The following is an 18,775-nucleotide window of genomic DNA, read 5'->3' on the forward strand; positions in this document are numbered from 1 at the left end:
CTGGAGATGATCTGTTCCCACTGTTCATCCCGTCGCTAAGGTGACGCAAGATGTGCTGCCGTAGATGCCCAATGCTGCGCGTCTTCTTCGTATTGCGCATATTGCGGCCACTAGAAGATCCTTGGGGGCTATATTCGGGCATGGACCGTGTGAATTGTCCCCTTATCGTGGACTCTTCGAGTAGAGTCTGGATGACGACGAAGCTCTGCTCGGACATCTTCGAGTAAGTCAGATAAGAAAGAAGTACTGTGGTGTTGGTCGAGTCTGACACCGTGTGTTGTAATTTGTAACACAGTTTGACCAAAGGTTGCATTACAGATACTACCACGAACTTTGTTGAAAATCTGGAATAGCTGACAACTGCGATGGCTGTCTCGTGTTTCAAATCGAAATGACGAAACCATGTCTAGCATTTGTCGCATGCGGGGTGAAAGAATGAATTGATACACGTGCGATGCCTGCAACGCTGAAGGCACCATGTCTACAGCAGCATGTATTTTTAACGCGTTCATGACCGCAGAAGGGTGCAGCGGTGATGTGAGGTATGAGTCCCATAGCCGGATGGAAAAACTTTGTTCCCGTGGGTTGCCAGTCAATGGCGGGGTGAGTCAAATCAAAAAGTTGGCGGGGCATATATCTCGTCGCGCAGCCCACACGAGCAACACCGAACATCGCAACAATGGCGGACGAACAACCTGCACAACAGCCACCGGCTGCCGAGACCAAGGACTTGCACACCGACCCAGTCACCGGCGAGAAAATCTCCAAGAGTGAACTGAAGCGTCGCCAGAAGCAGCGCGAGAAGGACGAGAAGAAGAAGGAGAAGGAGGCGTCGCTACCTGCGCGGCCCAAGAAGGAGAAGAAGGACGATGTCGAGGAATTGAACCCAAACGTGCGCATCGAACTTCCCTCTTTCAACTGATCTGGTTACTCACCAACTGTAGCAATATTTCGAGATCCGGTCTAACAAGATCAACGCTCTCCGCGCCTCCAAGCAACCCAACCCGTACCCGCACAAGTTCCACACCAACTACAAGCTCGCCGACTATGTTCGCGACTACTCGCACCTCAAGAAGGGAGAGACTGAGCCCGACAAGGAGATTCGCATCGGTCTCCGCGTCATGACACAGCGCTCTGCTTCCAACGCGCTGCACTTCTACGTTTGTACGTACATCGGATACAACAATACTTTCATAGCTGATAACATTCAGGCAAGGCTGAGGGTGTCAACATCCAGGTCATGTGTCAATTGCAGGAAGCCAAGGCCGACGTACCCTTCGAGAAGCAGCATGAGAACATCCAGCGAGGAGACATCATCGGTGTCATCGGATACCCAGGTCGCACCAGCCCCAAGAAGGGTGGTGAGGGTGAGCTGAGCATCTTCGCGCGCGAGGTGATCCTTCTCACACCCTGCTTGAGAATGTTGCCGACGGAGCACTTGTGAGTTTACCTCAGAGCTTCAGCAATGGTGATACTAAAACTGTACAGTGGCTACAAGGACCAGGAGCAACGTCACCGCAACCGATTCCTCGATCTCATCATGAACGACTCAACACGCAACACCTTCATTACTCGGAGCAGGATTATCAAGGCTGTTCGCAAGTACCTCGACGAACGGGACTTCCTGGAAGTTCAGACGCCTATGATGAACAAGATTGCTGGTGGTGCGACCGCGCGACCATTCAAGACATACCACAACGAACTCGACATGGAGCTTTACATGCGTATCGCGCCCGAGCTATACCTCAAGGAGCTTGTAGTTGGAGGTCTGGAGAGGGTATACGAGATCGGCCGTCAATTCCGTAACGAGGGTATCGATCTTACCCACAACCCCGAGTTCACCACCTGCGAATTCTACATGGCATACGCCGACTACAACGACGTCCTCAACATGACCGAGGAGCTCGTCAGTGAGCTAGTCAAGGAGGTTACAGGCGGTTATGAGACTGTCTACCACACTCAGAGCGGAGAGGTCTACAACGTGAACTGGGCAAGACCATGGAGGCGAGTCGAGATGATTCCGGCGTTGGAGGAGGCCACCGGCGAGAAGTTCCCACCAGCGGATCAGCTCCACACTGCCGAGACCAATGAGTTCCTCAAGAATGTACTCAAGAAGGTCAAGGTCGACTGCTCAGAACCCCGCACCAACTCAAGAATGATTGACAAGTTGGTTGGTGAGTTCATCGAGGAGACTGCTATCAACCCTACATTCATCATCGGTCACCCGGAGGTCATGTCGCCACTCGCAAAATACCACCGTGACATCCCTGGTCTCTGCGAGCGTTTTGAGGCCTTTGTATGCAAGAAAGAGATCTGCAACGCTTACACCGAGCTTAACGACCCCTTCGATCAGCGCCTGCGATTCGTAAGTTCAAACTACTTGCGTTGATAAGATGCATATTAACATGTACATAGGAAGAGCAAGCGAACCAGAAGGCGGCTGGTGACGACGAAGCACAGCTCATTGACGAGACCTTCTGTCAGTCGCTCGAATACGGTCTACCACCCACCGGTGGTTGGGGTATGGGCATTGACCGTCTGGTCATGTTCTTGACCGACCACTACTCCATCAAGGAGGTGCTCACCTTCCCCTTCATGAAGGACATTATCGAGGTCAAGACGCCCGCGGCGGAGGTCGTCGATGTAACGCCCAAGCCCACTGAGGGCATTCGTAAGTCCATCTTAGTCTGATGTAATTGAAGTTTGCTAATGCAATTCAGCACACAAATAGTTTCAACGTAGCATTACTGGCGTATGGGATGGTTTGGCAATCATAGGAATGGATACGGATCATGAGCCATGTTTCACGAATGTGTCAGATCTAGACAACTGAATATGAAAACATGAACGACTCTGGGACGGACGAAGAAGCTCAAATTCCGAATTGACAGTGTTCTCGTGATGCACCCCAGAGATATATACCAAGTCACTTCCTGCGAACGCTTTGCTTGGAATACGGAAAATACCTTTGGGTGGTTTGCGGCGTGAAGGACAACTCTAGGAGGAGAAAGAGCCTATTCGTATATAATAGGCACTCTCTTGGACGAGTGCAGGCATGGTCGCGTGTTTTATTCGTGACGAGAGACCGGTGCCAATTCCTGAGTATAACACGACAGTGTGATCGCGTGCTGTATGTGGACAATGGGTTTCGGTTTTCGGCTCCCCGCCCGCGGGCCCTGCCGCAGCGTTTAATGCCCGAACCGTGAACCGCGACACCATTGCCGCAACATTATCGGCGTACGTGAACTTGTGCCGAGCGGGAGGCCTATGAATAGATTGGTAGCTCATATATGATACTCGGAATCGAATACTAATGAATCTCCATTTCAACTCTCCGTCTTTCGTCAACGCCTTGCTACATTTCCGGATACAGATTGCGGCATACTAGGAAGATAGATATACACTACATCGAGAGGAAGACTATATCAAATATGGCGGCACCAGGGGGCAAGTTTTTCATCCAGGAGAAGTTGAAGACGCCGGCGAAGCACCATGAGTCTTATGAGCAGCTGTGGGAGACGAAGTGGAAGAAGCCTGTATGTTCATCACCAGTCACTCAAATTACACATACGAAGACTGCAACCATATGATTTCAAACTCACTGATTCTTGATAGGCAGAAATGGGCGTCTACCCCTTCATGTTCGGCACTGCCTCCGACTTCGAGCCGATAGTAAAAGAGATGGTATCCAAAGACATGAAAGAGCCCTATAATTGGGACGAATACGCCAAAATCTACTTCCCACAGGCCGAAAAGCTCAAGTCCATAGCCGAAGAAGCCGAGAAGAATGGCGAAAAAGAGAAAGCATCAGAGTACTACCTACGCTCCAGCGCCGTGTACCGCATCAGCCGCTTCCCAGCGCCACGCAGCGAAGTCCAGCGCGAAGCCTGGAAACTAGGCAAAGAAGTATGCATCAAAGGCCTAGGAATGCGGGAACACCCCGTCCACGAAGTCATGGTCCCACACAAACACCGCAACCAAGACGAAGGCGAACACATACCCGTGTACCACCTCGTCCCTGAAGGCGCATCGAAAGAAAACCCCGTACCCACCCTCATCATCTTTACCGGACTAGACGGATACCGCACCGAACTAGCCGTATGGATGGAAGGCTGGCGCCGTGTCGGCGTCGCAACCATTGTCCTCGAGATACCCGGCACAGGCGACTGTCCAGCCACGGCGTCCGACCCAACGTCTCCAGACCGTCTGTACAGCTCGCTCTTCGACTGGGTAGCCACACAACCGCGTCTCGATGCAAAGAAAATCGCTATCTGGGCCTTCAGCACAGGCGGCTACTACGCCATGCGCGTCGCGCATACACACGCTTCTAAGCTTGCGGGCGTCGTGGCTCTCGGCGGCGGCTGCCACCACATGTTCGCTCCCGAATGGCTGGACAATGTAAACCACCTCGAGTACCCCTTCGACCTCGCCAACACACTGGCCTACAAATGGGGCTATGGCAACGACGTCGACGCCTTCAAGAAGGAAGCTATGAGCAAGTTCTCGTTGCTGAATGATGGCACGCTGGATAAGCAGGAGTGTGCGAGGTTGTTGCTGGTGAATGGGACGGAAGATGAGATTTTCCCGATTGATGACTATTATCTTGCGTTGATGCATGGGGCGCCAAAAGAGGCACGGTTTGTGCAGGGGTTCAAGCATATGGGGGAGCCGGAGAGCTTCTTTGTTATTATCAAGTGGCTGTATAAGTTGTTTGGGTTGCAGGCGGAGGTGGGGACGATTATGGCTACGTTGCCTTTTAAGCCGAAGTACTGAGCGGCTGGGTGAATAGCGAAAGAGCTATAATGAGGGATACGAAACCTGAAGAATGCAGACGATGTCTCCTTTCCGTTCCATGAACTTCTTGTTACACTCTCTTAGTAGAGAAGCGCTCCAAGTTCTCAGTGATCTCTTTCCCCTCATCTTCCCCAGAGAGACCACTCAAGAGATGCAAAATTTGGATCCAAATGCGACCAAAATAAGTCCCCAAGAACAGCGAGCCCGCAGAGCCCGCAGAGTCATGTCGTAGTCGTCGTCGTTTTCAGGAAAGAACACATATTTTTGCCCTGTAAAATCTTCTGGTAACAAACAAAAGGCAGGAGTGTGGGTGAAGAAAGAAGATACAAGACCAGAGAAAGATGTACCTTTATACCCGAGCTCTCATCTCTCTGTATCTACTCATGCTTCGTAGCATGTGAATTTTCAATAATCGCCTCTCCTTGCCCAATCTCCATGTCCTTTCTCTGAGCTTCATTGATCTTGAGCGCCGGAGCGGATAGGGATGGCACATCAGTTCTAATTTCAGGATTTTCGAAGCCGAATGCTCACAGAGAAACATGTTCTCGTATCTGTTGATCTTTTGAAAGGCGGACCATTGCTCATGCTGCGCAATTGTGCTCTTTTCGATACCGAAAGCTCAAAGAAAGACATGTCAAAGTAGGCTTCGGTTTTGAGAGAAACAGACATATTGAGGTCTTCAATTGTTTTTGGAAAGGGTAAGAGCAGAAGGCTGGAATGTAGACACGAAGTCGAAAGACGAAGACCTGGGTACTCTTCATAGTGATGTATGCACTTTAAGCGCTTCCCAGACATGCGTGCTTTCTCGGCAACATTGACAAGAAGAGGCAGGCGGATACTGCGTAGGTAGCGTCGCGCTTTCTCAGGGCGGGAAACAACATGTTTTTTGTGCAGGGCGGCTTTGAGTTATGCCAGCGTAGTGTCCAGATGCAGACATGCGCCATCGATCTGGTAGTTTTGGCGCAACTGAAGCAGGCAAGGCTGACCATGGTCTCGCCTCCTGTGCTTTTTGGAAACAGTGGAAGAGACATGGGTTATGCTCTCGTGTTTTTTTATTCTAAAAAGGGTAACGTGTGATAGAGAAGACATGAAGCAGGGCCTTGGGCGAGAGCAATTTATACCTTCCGCCCATGCGCGAGACAACACGTGCATGCAATCCTTTCTTTCGGTGTCACTGGTTTAAGCCATCGGATGGCTCCTTGCAACGGTTTACAGCATCAGTCAAAAGTACAACAATGCCCATTATTATGTACACTTTTTTTTGTACACGTAACGCCAATAATGCATCACTCCCATCTTTCCCGTCACCTTCGAAACCGTCCATCCATCAGTCGTGACCACTTCAAAACGTCGAACCCCATCAGCTATGTATTTGTTCCGATATCCCAACACTCTCACCCCTTGATATCACCCTTCAACCCACCATCAACACCACCCTTGCCGAATCTGTATCCGAAACTGACGGCAACAGCGCAGAACAGTCCGAAGCAGAGCAGCGTAGGTCCCCAGCGATCGTGGTACGTAACCGCTCTCCTTTCCTTGATCTTGTTCACTCTCCACAGGTACAAGCCTGCACTGTAGCACAGCGCAATACAAGCAATGATGGTAAACGCCCAGGCAGCCGCAAAGGCAAGGGGGTCACCGAAGTTGAGCAATGTAGCGGCAATGGAGCCGATGAGGATCGAGAATTCGAGCCAGGAGAGGAAAGTGCGCTCGGTAGCTAGTTGGACTTTGGGTTCGACGCGGACGGGGACGTGGATGCCTGATATCATGTTAGTACGTTTTGGTAGTGTGAGATGATTGGAGGAACTTACGCTTGCCCTTGGGTGCCTTGAACCTCTTGACCTCTCCCTTTTGCTTCCATGAGGGTACACCAAGGGAGAAGCCTCCCTCACCAACGTCGGTAGGAGTTGGCTTGGGGATAACCGTGGCGACTGTTGACAGTATTGTGGAGCCTACGTTGGTTGCAGTGCGCTCTACCCATTTGCGCGCATAGCGGAGGCCTCCTTGTTTCTTGGCTGCTTCGTACTCCTCGTCTTCGTCGTCGCTGTCAGAATCGTAGATGGGGTAATCCTCGTCGCGAGTGCGTCCTGCGGCGACACGCTCTTCAATGTCAAGCGCATTGGGATCGTTGCCGTTCGTAAGAGTGCCGTAGTCGCGGGTTCTTTCCATCTCGTTCTGCTCCATGACATCCCTCGCCTCGCGCAGCCGCCTCAGTCGGTCATCGTCCTCGTTGCCGTTCGCAGCAGGAAGGCCCATGACGGCATCCTCGTCTTCGCTTTCATCGTCATCGAGGTTACCGCTGGTGCTGATGTCGTTGCTCGCTCCGGGGCGCTCAATACCAAACTTGTGACTAACAGGCTTGCGAATGTCGACATCCATCTGCGGGTACCAGTATGGGATCAAGTTGATGCGCTTGGGGTTCAGCGTAGCTGTGCCGTGAATGTACTTGGAGAACTTGGGCACAGCTTCGACAAGATGGGAAGACGTGAGGTCGCGAATCCACTGCGGTGGCTCTCCTCCAGCTTGTGTCTGGAGCTTGACCTCGAGGACAGCATAAGGGAAGAGCTCCTTATCCTCCTTTGGCAACTGCTTGAACGGCCAGTCTACGCCAATGTCCATGCGACGCCAGTTGTCGCCCGCACGCCTCTTGCCGTCCAGGTTGTCTTCGCGGGTCATGGTAAGCTCCGTGTCAAGGGAGATACGAACGCGAGCATCGCCGGGAAGTTGGAAAGCGGTGCGGTGGTAGAAGGAGCGTGTAACGGGTTCGAGCTTGCGGGTTAGCACGCGGTACTGGATCTCTCGGGCCAGCTGCTCGTCAGAAGCGATGTCCTTCTCAGGCCTCTTCTGCTCCCTGCGCTCCTTCTCGAAGATCTGCTCGGGCCTAAGCTCACCGCGGAGGTATGCGTTGACGTTCTTCTCCTTAAGCTTGAAACGCGCCTTGACAGACTCCTCGCCAGTCCAGTCCTCGCGATGCGTCTTACGCTCAATGAAGATAGTGTCGCTCGACATGCCTCCATACCATCGCAGACGTATAGCTTCAGCGCCCTCGGTCTTCTTCAGACGGCCCTGGTATAGCTCCCACGTTTCGGTGTTGTCGAAGTAAATGGATGTGATGGCCGAGTCTTCCTCGTTGAACTCTTTGTTGGGGTTGAAAACGAGCACAGGCAAGTGCTTGAGGACGATGAGCTTCAGCTCTAGGATGTTATCCGGATGCACCCAGTACTTGGTCGTCTGGCGCACAAAGTTCTGTTGCTTTCCTCCGGCGGATGCATCGCCCTTGACCGGGTTTCCTCGCGTGCGGACAATGTCATAGAGTCTCGAGAGCTTGACAACATAGGAGTCGTAGTTGTCCTGGAAGAAGGGCTTGCGCTTCAGACGGGCGGCGAAGACGGGCTTGAGGAACCAGCTGGTGTTTTTCTAGACTCTGTTAGCTCTGGTACAATGCCAGCTATGCCATACGTACGTCGTGCTTCTTGATAATCTTCTGGAAGCCCGTGTAGTTGAGCTGCGTGAACTTGGCGAGGTCGTGGACGTCGGCGATAATGTCGCTCAGGTCCTCCTCGAGCAGATCGAAGTCTTCCTCGTAGCTGGCGGCGTTCTCGGGGTCCTGCTGGGCGCGCGCGACGGCATCGTTGACTTCCTTCTCGGACGCTGCTATGCGGCGGATAATCTCCTCGGCCTTGACGCGCTGGAACGTGTAGACCTTGTCGAGCTCCTTCTCAAGCTGCTCGACGAAGCTCTGCTCCGACTTCTCATCCCAGATGTGGTGGACGCGTAGAGAATTCTTAAGGCCCTCGTAGTCGATGTAGTAGAAGATCCACTCCTTGTTGAGCGACTGCTTGAGTTGCTGACCGAACCTGGATACGCGCATTAGTTTCCGTTGACATCACCCGCTGTGCGACGATTGGAGGGCGCATGCGCGGGTGCATTGCTGGGATTACGAACCTCATGCTGGGCGAGTTGCGGGCAATTGAACCTCGAATGCGTTCAACTGCGCGATTGAATGGGAGTGTTAGCAATATGGGCTCGCGGCGGAAGCTTCAGAACTCGATGCAGGGCCCCAGCGCGCTGAGACCGGGCCCAAGAGTGAAGCTCCCCGCTTGCATGTGCAGGCCTGGTGGGCCTTCGTGTCCTAGTGCCGTCTGGACGAGCCGTAGATGGGTCTGCCGTTGCGCCCAGCCATTTAGAAGGTCCGATGCCACCCACGTGTATACAAACAATGCAGGCAGTATGTTCCTTCGCTGCAACACGGAGAGAAAAGCTTTACGTCTCTTCCCTGTTGGGTCAGGTCGCTCCTGCGAACTTTGACAGGCATATGCGCCAGAAGCGAATCAAACGTGTGATGACGTTGGTTTCTCGACAACCTACCCTTGCAGCGGTTCATTCCTCGGCGCTGAAAAGCACTCATTACATAGGGGTCTCTTGTTTCTTCACTGTTTAGGCCCATGCATGTTAAGATAGCAGCTAAAGATCATGGTTGTCTTATTAAGAGTTACACACTACCAAATGGGGGGAGTGCAACATACTTTCGTTCCTACTCTACAGCGACAGACAACATGAGGACAAAGGAAACCAAAACAATATAAACTCCATCCAGCGCCGAGCTCGTTGGGTATCGCGTAATGATAGGTAAGAAACGTATAGTCGTGTAACGAGTGTGCAGTCATGTGAAGGCTGAGGGTTACCACATCCATCGCTCAGCCGCCTTTTCCAATGGCATCCACCTCAGTCCTGCGACGCACTTATGCGTCTTCTTCCCTGTGCAACGCTTCGTTGGGAAACGAGTTGACGTGCTGGGACGACTCTGGGCTGTTGTTCTTGCTCGCCTCAGGCGACAAGGTATGCGAGCGCGAGACGATATAGAGATCGTCGTAGCTGCCCAATATCATGTGTTTCCACTTGGCGAGCGTGGGCAGTCCCACATTTGCGACGGAAGCCTTGAGCGTAGGCTTCTCTGCGTACTTTTCGCGTTCCGAGGGGGCGAGTAGGTCCTCGTTGAGTATGTCAAGCCGACTGTTGCCGCGCGGTATTGGCTTCTTTGTGACGCGTATGAAGGGTAATGACGGATCTGGGTGCTGCCTTTAGTTGGAGTCACACCACCAGACTACAGAGGACTTACCTTGGTCGAGTTCAGTGCAAAGATCACGCTCAGTCCTGACCTCTAGGCCCTTTGCGCCTGAGCGATACTTGTACACGAGGATAGATTTGTCGCCGTTCTGGTCCAGGTCGAAGAGGCTACTCGCCTTACTGGACGTGGTGCCAGACGTCGACTCCGACTTGAACGTCATGCTTTCCTGTAACATTCCTTCGGTTCGGTTCCGGATAGGGTGAGGCTGAGACGTCTCTATAGGCGAGGATAGGGCTGCCGTGGGCGGTGATGGTGGAGGACGGTGAAGGTTGGGTGTCGAGAGTGGGTGCTTGTCTCGCTTGAGAAATGTTTGCGGTCCTACAAGCTGGTGGAAGGTGCTTGTATAGGCGAAGGCAGTGGTCAGTCGTGTGAGTGGAAATACAGAGCAAGAGCCGGTGGGGTGATGGCCTGGGTCGCAAGAGAGCGTTGGGCGGGCGTAGCACACGGACCTGCCGCGCCCCGTGGCTGTGCTAAGATGATGTCGGGTTCGGCCGAATCACTCGCTGATTGGTTCACGATGCGGCTGTGCTGTGGACTGCCGTGATTGGCCTGATGCGAAGCAGTGAATCGTTCCTGAGGCAAGAGCTATACACAAGCAAAGTACGGGCGTTCTAACTCCTCGGTCATGTGGCGTTTCTTTCGTCTCGCACAACATGAGACGAAAACCGTTGTCTCGTGAGGAGAAACTCGGTCGGCCAACGGCAGAGCCTGCTACGAACCAAAAAATGAACCCTTCCAGCATGCCGAGACCAGGTATCCCCAACCAAATACCTACTCAAGTCCAAATCGACCATTTGACTCATTCTACTGTTCTACATATGACATATTGCCTTTGGAATTCTTCTCAACGGCGAACCTTGCGTGCACTAGCAAGCATACAACATGTGCATCACCTGCAACTCTGCGACGCCAGAACGCCATTCAGGTGACTCTTTCGGACGTTCTTCGCTCTTACTACACCGTCCGACAAAGTCGTTCGCCCATCACCAGTATCACAAGGGAGCATCACTCTGGACTCCGTTTCATACCCCTGGAGGTTCTGGTTTGCTCGAGGAGGACTGCAGCTTGGAGCAATGCCTTTCCGCCTGCTCGTACACCGCCCTAGATTCCAGCTCGGCATAGGCAACAACGCGAAACTGCATGCCTGCATGGCAAACTGTTCGGATACCAGCAAAGTCACACTCTAGTTGTCGTCGCGATCCCAAACTCTGGGTAGGATTGCGGGGGGACCGGCGGATCTCATCGCTCTATTTACCGTCACACAAACTTATCATTCCCCTGATCACTCCGTCATAACAAACCTCAAGGGTTACAACGCCATCAGAAACAAGCCCCAGCGCTCTATTGGACCCCAAAGGCTTAGCAGTGGCTCGGTCGCGAATCCGGTCTCCTAATTCGTCTAGGTGCAGAGTCAGCCACTCCCGCGACCTCGGGACCCACCCATCCACCAGCCTGCAGCAGACCGTCGCGCCCTTTGCGGCAGGCAGGAACGCGCCAGAGCTGTCAGGAGGCTCTCCGCAGTCTTATGTATATCCACTCTATCCTGCGTCGATCCGTTACATCCTTACGTCCACAGCCTGATCATCAGTGCGCGATTTGTGCAAGGCTCCATACCCTACCACGCCTACCTAGGTAGGTCCCAAACCGCCATCGCACCTCATACAAAAAAAAGGCTAAACAGGTCTGCAGACTACATCAAGCTGAAAACTTGCAAAGTAGGTGACCCAACGTCGACGTAGACTCCAGGGTGTTTAGGTTTTCCTTGGGTTGGCGTCATCGTGAACACAGCAAGCGCGCCGTCCCGAGGTCATGTTGCAACCCCCCGAGCCGGCCTCGAGGCCGCTCAGTATAAGGACGACGGGTACCAGTGCGACCCAGCAGGACAAGACTGGAGAAACCTGGAAGATGAACGTTACCAAAGAGAATTGCTGGGAGGATTTAATACTCACGCTAGGTACGTCAAGTTGGTTCGCTATGTGGGGAAGGGTCCAGGAGGTGTAGCGCGACGAATGCGCGCAACGCTATGAGTGCTTGAAGATGTATAGTCGAATGTGGGGGGCAGCTGTGGCATCTATTGGAACTCTGAGCAGATACTAACATGGTCGATAGATGGGGGTGGCATTCGCGGCTATTCGAGCCTCCTGATCATACAACGTCTCATGCACGAAATCGCCGTATGCGAACGCCGGATACAAGAAGACGAAGGCCCCGTAGAAGGCTGCCAACGACGCGAATTCGACGAAAACGAGCTACTGCCATGTCATTACTTCGACTACATGTACGGGACGAGTACGGGCGGCCTCATAGCGGTTATGCTGGCTAGGTTACGAATGAGCGTACCACAGTGTCTGGAACTATACCGTAGAGTAGGGCATGAGCTTTTTGGGCATAAAAGGAGCGTGCTGCCACTTGCTACCAAATACCACCACGAGCCGTTGGAGAAGGCCGTGCGAGATATTGTGAAGCAGTACTGTAAGGAGCACAACAAATGCACAGGAGACGACTGGCATCCATGGGTTCTGGAGGAAGAGGATACACCAGCAAGAGTGCCATTGAATGAGTCAGGGGTAGGCTCCTTGCAGAGCTCGACTACGTGGTCAAGTGGTGGTGCGCCTTCATTCAGAGGCAAGCCAACAGAGCGGATATGTCAATCAATCTGCCTCACTGCCACCCACTCCGGCCAAATCGACGAAGCCTACCTCCTCCGTTCATACAACCACCAATACGACCCCGATATCGCTCCGCCTTGGGTCACGTCTTACAACGCCGGTGCCGACAAGTTGAAGATATGGCAGGTAACGCGGGCCACTTCAGCAGCCCCTTTCTACTTCGAGATGCTCACGGCCGACATTGGCAGCGGCAAGAATAAAAAGCGAATGAGCTTCAAAGATGGAGGAATTCGCGAGAACAACCCCTCCTACGCTGCCTATAGTGAACACGCCTCGCTGAAGGGCGACGACACAGAGCCAGGACTGTTGCTTTCTATCGGAACAGGACGACCAGATACCTCGAACGACGGATTCGCGGCAGTTTGGCCTGGTCCTTTGGGCAAAGTCAAGGCGCTGCAGAAGTGGAGCGAGAAGTTGGCTGTCTTCAAGAACGTCTTGATCAAATACACCGAGGGCGAGGACCGTCATAAAATGATGCGAACAATAGCTAAAGGAGAGCATCGCTGGTATAAGCGCCTGAATGTTGACAAAGGACTTGAAGGCCTGCCACTCGACAACTGGGTGAAGGGACCTTGGACGAACCCCCAAACAAACGAAAGAAAAGAAGTTCCTGGTGGCAAAACACTTTCAATCATGGAAGAAGCGACAACGGCATATCTTGAGAGAGACAATATCGCCAGTCCAGGAGGCCTGACCGAATATCGGCCTCCTAAAATTGTTCTTCAACAGGTCGCGGAGAGACTGGTACGGCATAGAAGGCTAAGAGAAGCGACGAAAGAGGAGGATCTCAGGAGATGGCAAACTCACATGGGTCAGTGGCTTACTGGAGAACTTAAACCAGAGGATGCCATGCGCGTGCCGGTCCAGTCAGCGCCTAGAAAAGGATCACGGGGCTTCGTGTCAGGGTCGCGGCCCATTACGCCCAGCGGCAAAGCACCCGACATCGCTTCGTGACGCCCCGAGCTTTCCGGATAATTCCGATATCCGGCTTTCGTCTCCCACACAGGTGGTCGCCAAAGGCTCTCCCATACGAAGAAGCTCGTCTTTATGATTTGTACCCTCGCACCTTGGAGATGTACACCTTGCTGTGTTCCATGATGTGTGGATGTCGAACACAGCAGCGTGTACATTCTCGGTGTAGACTCCGAGTGTTAGGTGCAACTCATAAGAAACGAGTTTCTTCGTAAGTCAGCATGACTCCCATGCGCACAGCCACGATTCATACCCACCGCCGGTGTTGATCAACAGCCCGTAGCTTTCTGCAAAGCTTTTCTCTGCAGCATAGCGCGTCGCACCGGCGCACAGCATCAGGACTTGCTCGGAGTTGTCCCTTCAAGGCAATTATCATGGGAGTTTGGCGTTGTACTGACCTTCTGAAATGAAGTTTGACACTTCTGTCCATTCCACGTAGCATGTAGCATAGCGGCGCATCAAGATACCATCTATATTGTCATATTTCGGTAATAACATACAGTCTTCTCGCTATTCCCTGGCCACTGTATTCCCATGCGACATCTCTGCAAGCTTCCACAAAGATAGAAACCAGGTCATACCGCTTTCTCAGCCTCACACGACGTGCGACTGCCCACCACGTAATCGATGGCGGTGCGGGCATGGAACATGTGCATTATTCACTTGGCTCTCACTTGGCAGGAACATCCGCAGAGCTTGGTAAAAGCCTGATCAAATCAGGATCCCAACGCTTCGGCAGGCAGGTGAAGCGGGGAGGATTTCCTCAGTCGACGAGAGGGCCTGACTCGATCCACATCACCGTGACCTCATGCAATAGTATTGCATTGATCACTCAACCGCAACCCACAAGTTCTCCGCATTCTCACGTTGATGGCTGCCAAGACCCACTATTACCGAAGCCATGTGGTGTATCCTGCTTTTTTTAGACGTTTCTTGTAACTTTTTCTTGAAGACTTGGCTACGCGTAGGCGTGTGTGCTGTTCGCAGAGCTGTCGCGTCGCGGCAGGCAGTGCTGAGTGCGACACAAGACGATCGTCCTGGACAAGCAGCCCAATAACCTCACTCGCCAAGCTTCTAGGAAGTGACGGAGGCTTGGCACGCCATCTAACTCCATGCTTGGACGTCTGGCGACAAGGCCTTGATCCCCATCTACCCCATGGCAAACCTCCACCCGTGATAACCGACAACGGCCCGATGTTGGCTGGGGCGCAGGGCGGAGTCTGCTGTCAGACGTAATCCCCCCGGTGTGATGTCAAGCCTGCGTCTGTGCTAGGAACAGCAACGTTTGATTGGATGCGCAAGCAAGGCTGTCTGAGAAGGGAAAGTAGGCACGCGAGCAGTTTCCGCTGGTATATAGTTCCCTCAGACTTCCCACGATGAAGGGCATCACCAACGCAAACCACCGTCTTCACTACTCAACAACAATACAACACTCTACGACTCTCGCTTGAGATTACTACTACCAACGCCTTCCACAACAATGCATTTCCAGAAGCTCGCTATTGTCTTTGCCCTTTCTGCCATCGGTCTTGCTCAGGACGTTGACCGCGACGATGTCCCCCAACAGTGCCGCCAAGTTTGCGATTCAGTCACCAGGCTGACACGCGACTGTGACAACAGCACCAGTAAGTTTTCCTTCATAAATGAGTCTAGTTCGAGCCAGTGAACACCCATATACTAACTTCACATTGCAGACGACGACATGGCCGAGCGCCAATGCATCTGCAACGGCCAAAACGCAAACACTGCCGTTCCCCTCTGCGCAGCATGCATCATGCAGAATGGAGGAGAGATGGACAATGGTACGCCTTGATTTCCTCTCCTTACCTACTCCTCCCATCTCAATCTCCATACTAACACTTACACAGACGTAAACGACATCGTCCGTGAATGCGCCTTCACCACAACGTCCTACAACCCATCCGCCGCTTCTACAGCACCCCCGGCTTCTGCTTCCGGTACGTCTGCCGCTCCGAACGCTTCGAACGCTTCTTCCAGCGGTCCCGGTCCCATGACAAGCATGTCAGGGACTGCTTCGCGTCCTTCTGGTATGCCGTCTAACACCGCTTCAGCGACGGGTGCTTCCGGTTCTGGTGGTTCTGGCACTGGTAACAGTCCTTCGGGTACGGGTGCTGCTGGTTCCGGCGATGGCCCTGGCAATGCTGCACCCGCCAACATGGCTTCTGCGGCTTTGGGACTTGGTGGTTTGCTCGCGGCTCTTGGACTTGCCTTGTAGATATGGTCGTTGCAAAGCTTGTTAGTAGAGATTATGGGTGGTGTGGAGGTAATTTATCAGGTGGATGTTGCTGCTGCTCTGGGCTAGTTGGTTGACGAATTCAATGAAATCTAATATCAGACATAATGTCCAGCCTATGTGACTGATTCCGGAGTTGCATCCATTGCTTTTGCTAATCTACTGACCAGGCTCAAAGAAATCGCTATTCGCTAAATCGCATTCGCTCACTGAGAAAACATGCTTCTGATCTCCGCATCCTCCTCCTCCATCTCCGCCAACTTCTTCCCTGGCAATCTGACAGCGCGATCAAGCGCAACAGGCAAACCCCTGTGCCTACCCCTCAACATAACCAAGATCATAACAATCTTGCTTCCTGTGTACATGCCACCACTGAAACTATACGATTGATCCGGCAACCCGATACTGATTCCAATAGTTGTGTATCCGCTCACAATCTCGAATAACATGGTAAACACGCTGTATGTACGCGGGTCTTCGATAGAGTGGTGTGTTTCGATGATCGCGATGAGGAAGAGCGCAAAGGCTATCCACCATACATCGTGCGACAGTTGGCCGCGAACTTGCTGGCTGATGAGGGAAGGAGGTCGAGTTGGCGGGTGCGAGTTGAGGGAATGAATCGACATTCGGTTAAAGTCCATAGTCACTGCTCGCTTTAAGGGTGCAGGGGCTGCGGGCACGTTGGCGACACCGACACCCTGAAAGGCTGTCATGCGGTGCTGAAGTTGACGGCCTACGAATGCAGTGCCGCGACGGCCGACTTTACCCAGAGACTTGATAGGCGCAAGAGACGTCTTCTCGTTCTGTGATACAGCGGTGGTCAAAGAAGGCATCGCGGCGTCGACATCGAAGAGTGAGCTGGACGCCGAGTGGAGTTGTTCTGGCTCAGCCTCATCGCCCTCGTATATGCCCAATGAGCGTTCTTCGTACACATTGGTTTTGCGCATAGTGATGATATGAGGGTACGCCGCGGTGTAGAAGACAACGAGCCACAGGACCTGTACGTCAAAGTACATTCCCGAGGGCGAGACGATAGCGTAGCCTCCAGTTGGAATCGAGAAACCTTCGAAGAGTGAGATGAAGATGCGCTGCCCAAGTGGTATGACTTCCAGCGTCGGGTTCCCAATACTGAGAATCAGAATCAAGATCCAGTCTACTGTCACAAAAGAGCCGAAGGTTGCGATAAACAACCAGGTGTCTCGCGCAGGAAACATACTGGTATACACACGTCGTGGAAACTTGAGGATGAAATCGAAGCCTTCTTTCCATACGCCATACTCTTTGTCTTTGGAGAAGAGATCGAGAAGTGTAGACATGCTCCAGATGAGGAAGCGTACAAAGACAGGAAAGGCTGCTGGTCCGGCGAGCGACAAGATCGTTACGATGACGAGGACGTAGTATGACGACTGAAAGGGTATAAAGCCTGCGTCCAGTAGCGTAAAGCCGGCGTTACTGTACGCAGAAATAGCGAGAAAGATACCAGCCCACCAAGGATTCTGCGCATTCACAGCGCACGCTTCTCTTTCGTAGACAGACATGTAGGCCCCTAGTGCGATTCCGCCGAAGAACTGCCAGAGTATGAAGTATGCCGGCACGAACATGGAAAGGAACTTCAGGGCGCGGTACTCGACACCACCCAGGTACTCTCGCTGATCTGACGATAGGTTGAAGAACTGCCCGTTGCGGCCAATGTTGCGCTTTTGCTCGTTCACGAAGGTCTTCACGTTGAAGCTATCGCCTACTCCAGACTCTTCGGCCAGCGAACGACGACGTTTTGACATGCTCTGATGACTCTGCACGTTGTAGATTGAATGTCCTGTTGTCGTTGCTGACATGGGTCTTTCGTGGGAGACGCGTTCTCGTATGGGATCCAGAAAACCGACATGCTGGGCCAAGGTCCTTTCTCTTGCACCAGGTGATATGGGCGATAATCCGGTTTGCGCTTGGTCATCCTGGATTGGCGTACTGGGTGGCATATCCTCAACGCATGTTTCCAGCGGCGTGGCCAACTTGGATTCTGCTTTCGGCTTACTTCCCTTCTTGTTCTCTCCAAATGACCCCATAATCGGCAGCCCAAACATAGCTCCCGTCATTCCTACCACAGCCCCAACCTCGCCCTTCCGCGCATTCCGCCTCTCTTTCTCTGCCTCCACGATATCCTCGAACCTCTTCTCGAAGATGTGTTTCCTGAAAGCAACGGTGAAGTAGCTAACCAGTACCTGGCTTCCCATCATCATCAAAACGGCCAATTCCACTTGCTGGAAAGTGGTGAGCTGACTAACGTTCACGGAATTGAGTCCAGCCGCGGTCATGGCCTAAAGATGGGTGTACGAAGTCAGTGTTTGTCTCACATGCAGTTCGTACATAGGCAATTACTTACGCTCATGCACATGAACATGCTGTCCCACCACCCAATGCTTTTGGATGGGTTTGACGCGCCCCAGAAGATGAGTGTACCCAACAGGGTAACACTGATGAAGTAGGCATAGTGAAGCGTAATGAAGTTGACCGGCGGAATGTATGGCTTCACTGTCTCAACAAGCGTGCGTATCTTAGGATGGTTCTCCTCGAAAGCCTTCCATCTTTCTTCGATCCGATCCATCATGGTTCAGTCGCAGTTGCAGCAAACAGTTCCAGATGGGGCGACTGTAGATCGTATCGGTTTCGGGTTATCGGAGTAGCATGTCGCGTAAGTTGTTGAGAAACCGAGATTAATTGTTCGGGAGAGTCGCACAAGAGTCGCGGTGTGTAGATCAAGATTTCGAACAGAAAGGATCGTTTGATCAACGCGCAATAGATGCTGAAAGAGGGGATAGAAGTTTGTTAAAATGGGATTGAGAGTCGAAGAAAGAAATGTGAAGTGACGTTCTGGCTGATTGCGCGTGTGCTGGCGAGTACGCACGCCCAAATATAGCGATAGGGGATAAAACAGGGTCTAGGGTGGCGCGGACACGC

The 18,775-nt window shown here is 52.6% G+C and overlaps 7 protein-coding genes across 7 annotated transcripts; 4 read left to right on the plus strand and 3 right to left on the minus strand.

Moving 5' to 3' along the window:
• Positions 1-679: 679 nt before the first annotated feature.
• CLA4 (Protein kinase) lies at positions 680-2,691 on the plus strand (the record flags this gene model as incomplete). The annotated part of the gene is made up of 5 exons (XM_051433144.1): positions 680-892; positions 945-1,164; positions 1,212-1,440; positions 1,489-2,365; positions 2,416-2,691. 5 exons carry the CDS (start codon positions 680-682, stop codon positions 2,689-2,691), a joined length of 1,815 nt encoding a protein of 604 aa, XP_051293042.1.
• Positions 2,692-3,431: 740 nt separating this feature from the next.
• J4E90_003577 (uncharacterized protein) lies at positions 3,432-4,773 on the plus strand (the record flags this gene model as incomplete). The annotated part of the gene is made up of 2 exons (XM_051433145.1): positions 3,432-3,536; positions 3,616-4,773. The coding sequence occupies 2 exons, from the start codon at positions 3,432-3,434 to the stop codon at positions 4,771-4,773; spliced, it is 1,263 nt and encodes a 420-aa protein (XP_051293043.1).
• A 1,415-nt stretch (positions 4,774-6,188) lies between these two features.
• J4E90_003578 (uncharacterized protein) lies at positions 6,189-8,747 on the minus strand (the record flags this gene model as incomplete). The annotated part of the gene is made up of 4 exons (XM_051433146.1): positions 6,189-6,556; positions 6,609-8,214; positions 8,261-8,654; positions 8,743-8,747. 4 exons carry the CDS (start codon positions 8,745-8,747, stop codon positions 6,189-6,191), a joined length of 2,373 nt encoding a protein of 790 aa, XP_051293044.1.
• Positions 8,748-9,539: 792 nt separating this feature from the next.
• Positions 9,540-10,100, minus strand: J4E90_003579 (uncharacterized protein; the record flags this gene model as incomplete). The annotated part of the gene is made up of 2 exons (XM_051433147.1): positions 9,540-9,865; positions 9,917-10,100. The coding sequence occupies 2 exons, from the start codon at positions 10,098-10,100 to the stop codon at positions 9,540-9,542; spliced, it is 510 nt and encodes a 169-aa protein (XP_051293045.1).
• Positions 10,101-11,734: 1,634 nt separating this feature from the next.
• On the plus strand, positions 11,735-13,548 carry J4E90_003580 (uncharacterized protein; the record flags this gene model as incomplete). The annotated part of the gene is made up of 2 exons (XM_051433148.1): positions 11,735-11,879; positions 12,035-13,548. The coding sequence occupies 2 exons, from the start codon at positions 11,735-11,737 to the stop codon at positions 13,546-13,548; spliced, it is 1,659 nt and encodes a 552-aa protein (XP_051293046.1).
• Positions 13,549-15,046: 1,498 nt separating this feature from the next.
• On the plus strand, positions 15,047-15,802 carry J4E90_003581 (uncharacterized protein; the record flags this gene model as incomplete). Its single annotated transcript, XM_051433149.1, has 4 exons — positions 15,047-15,191; positions 15,261-15,368; positions 15,435-15,524; positions 15,639-15,802. The coding sequence occupies 4 exons, from the start codon at positions 15,047-15,049 to the stop codon at positions 15,800-15,802; spliced, it is 507 nt and encodes a 168-aa protein (XP_051293047.1).
• Positions 15,803-16,026: 224 nt separating this feature from the next.
• On the minus strand, positions 16,027-18,425 carry J4E90_003582 (uncharacterized protein; the record flags this gene model as incomplete). Its single annotated transcript, XM_051433150.1, has 2 exons — positions 16,027-18,135; positions 18,201-18,425. 2 exons carry the CDS (start codon positions 18,423-18,425, stop codon positions 16,027-16,029), a joined length of 2,334 nt encoding a protein of 777 aa, XP_051293048.1.
• Between the last annotated feature and the right edge of the window lie 350 nt (positions 18,426-18,775).

The sequence above is a fragment of the Alternaria incomplexa genome, assembly GCF_024043165.1.
Source record: "Alternaria incomplexa strain BMP 0042 chromosome Unknown scaffold_4, whole genome shotgun sequence".
Classification (NCBI taxonomy): Eukaryota; Fungi; Ascomycota; class Dothideomycetes; order Pleosporales; family Pleosporaceae; genus Alternaria; species Alternaria incomplexa.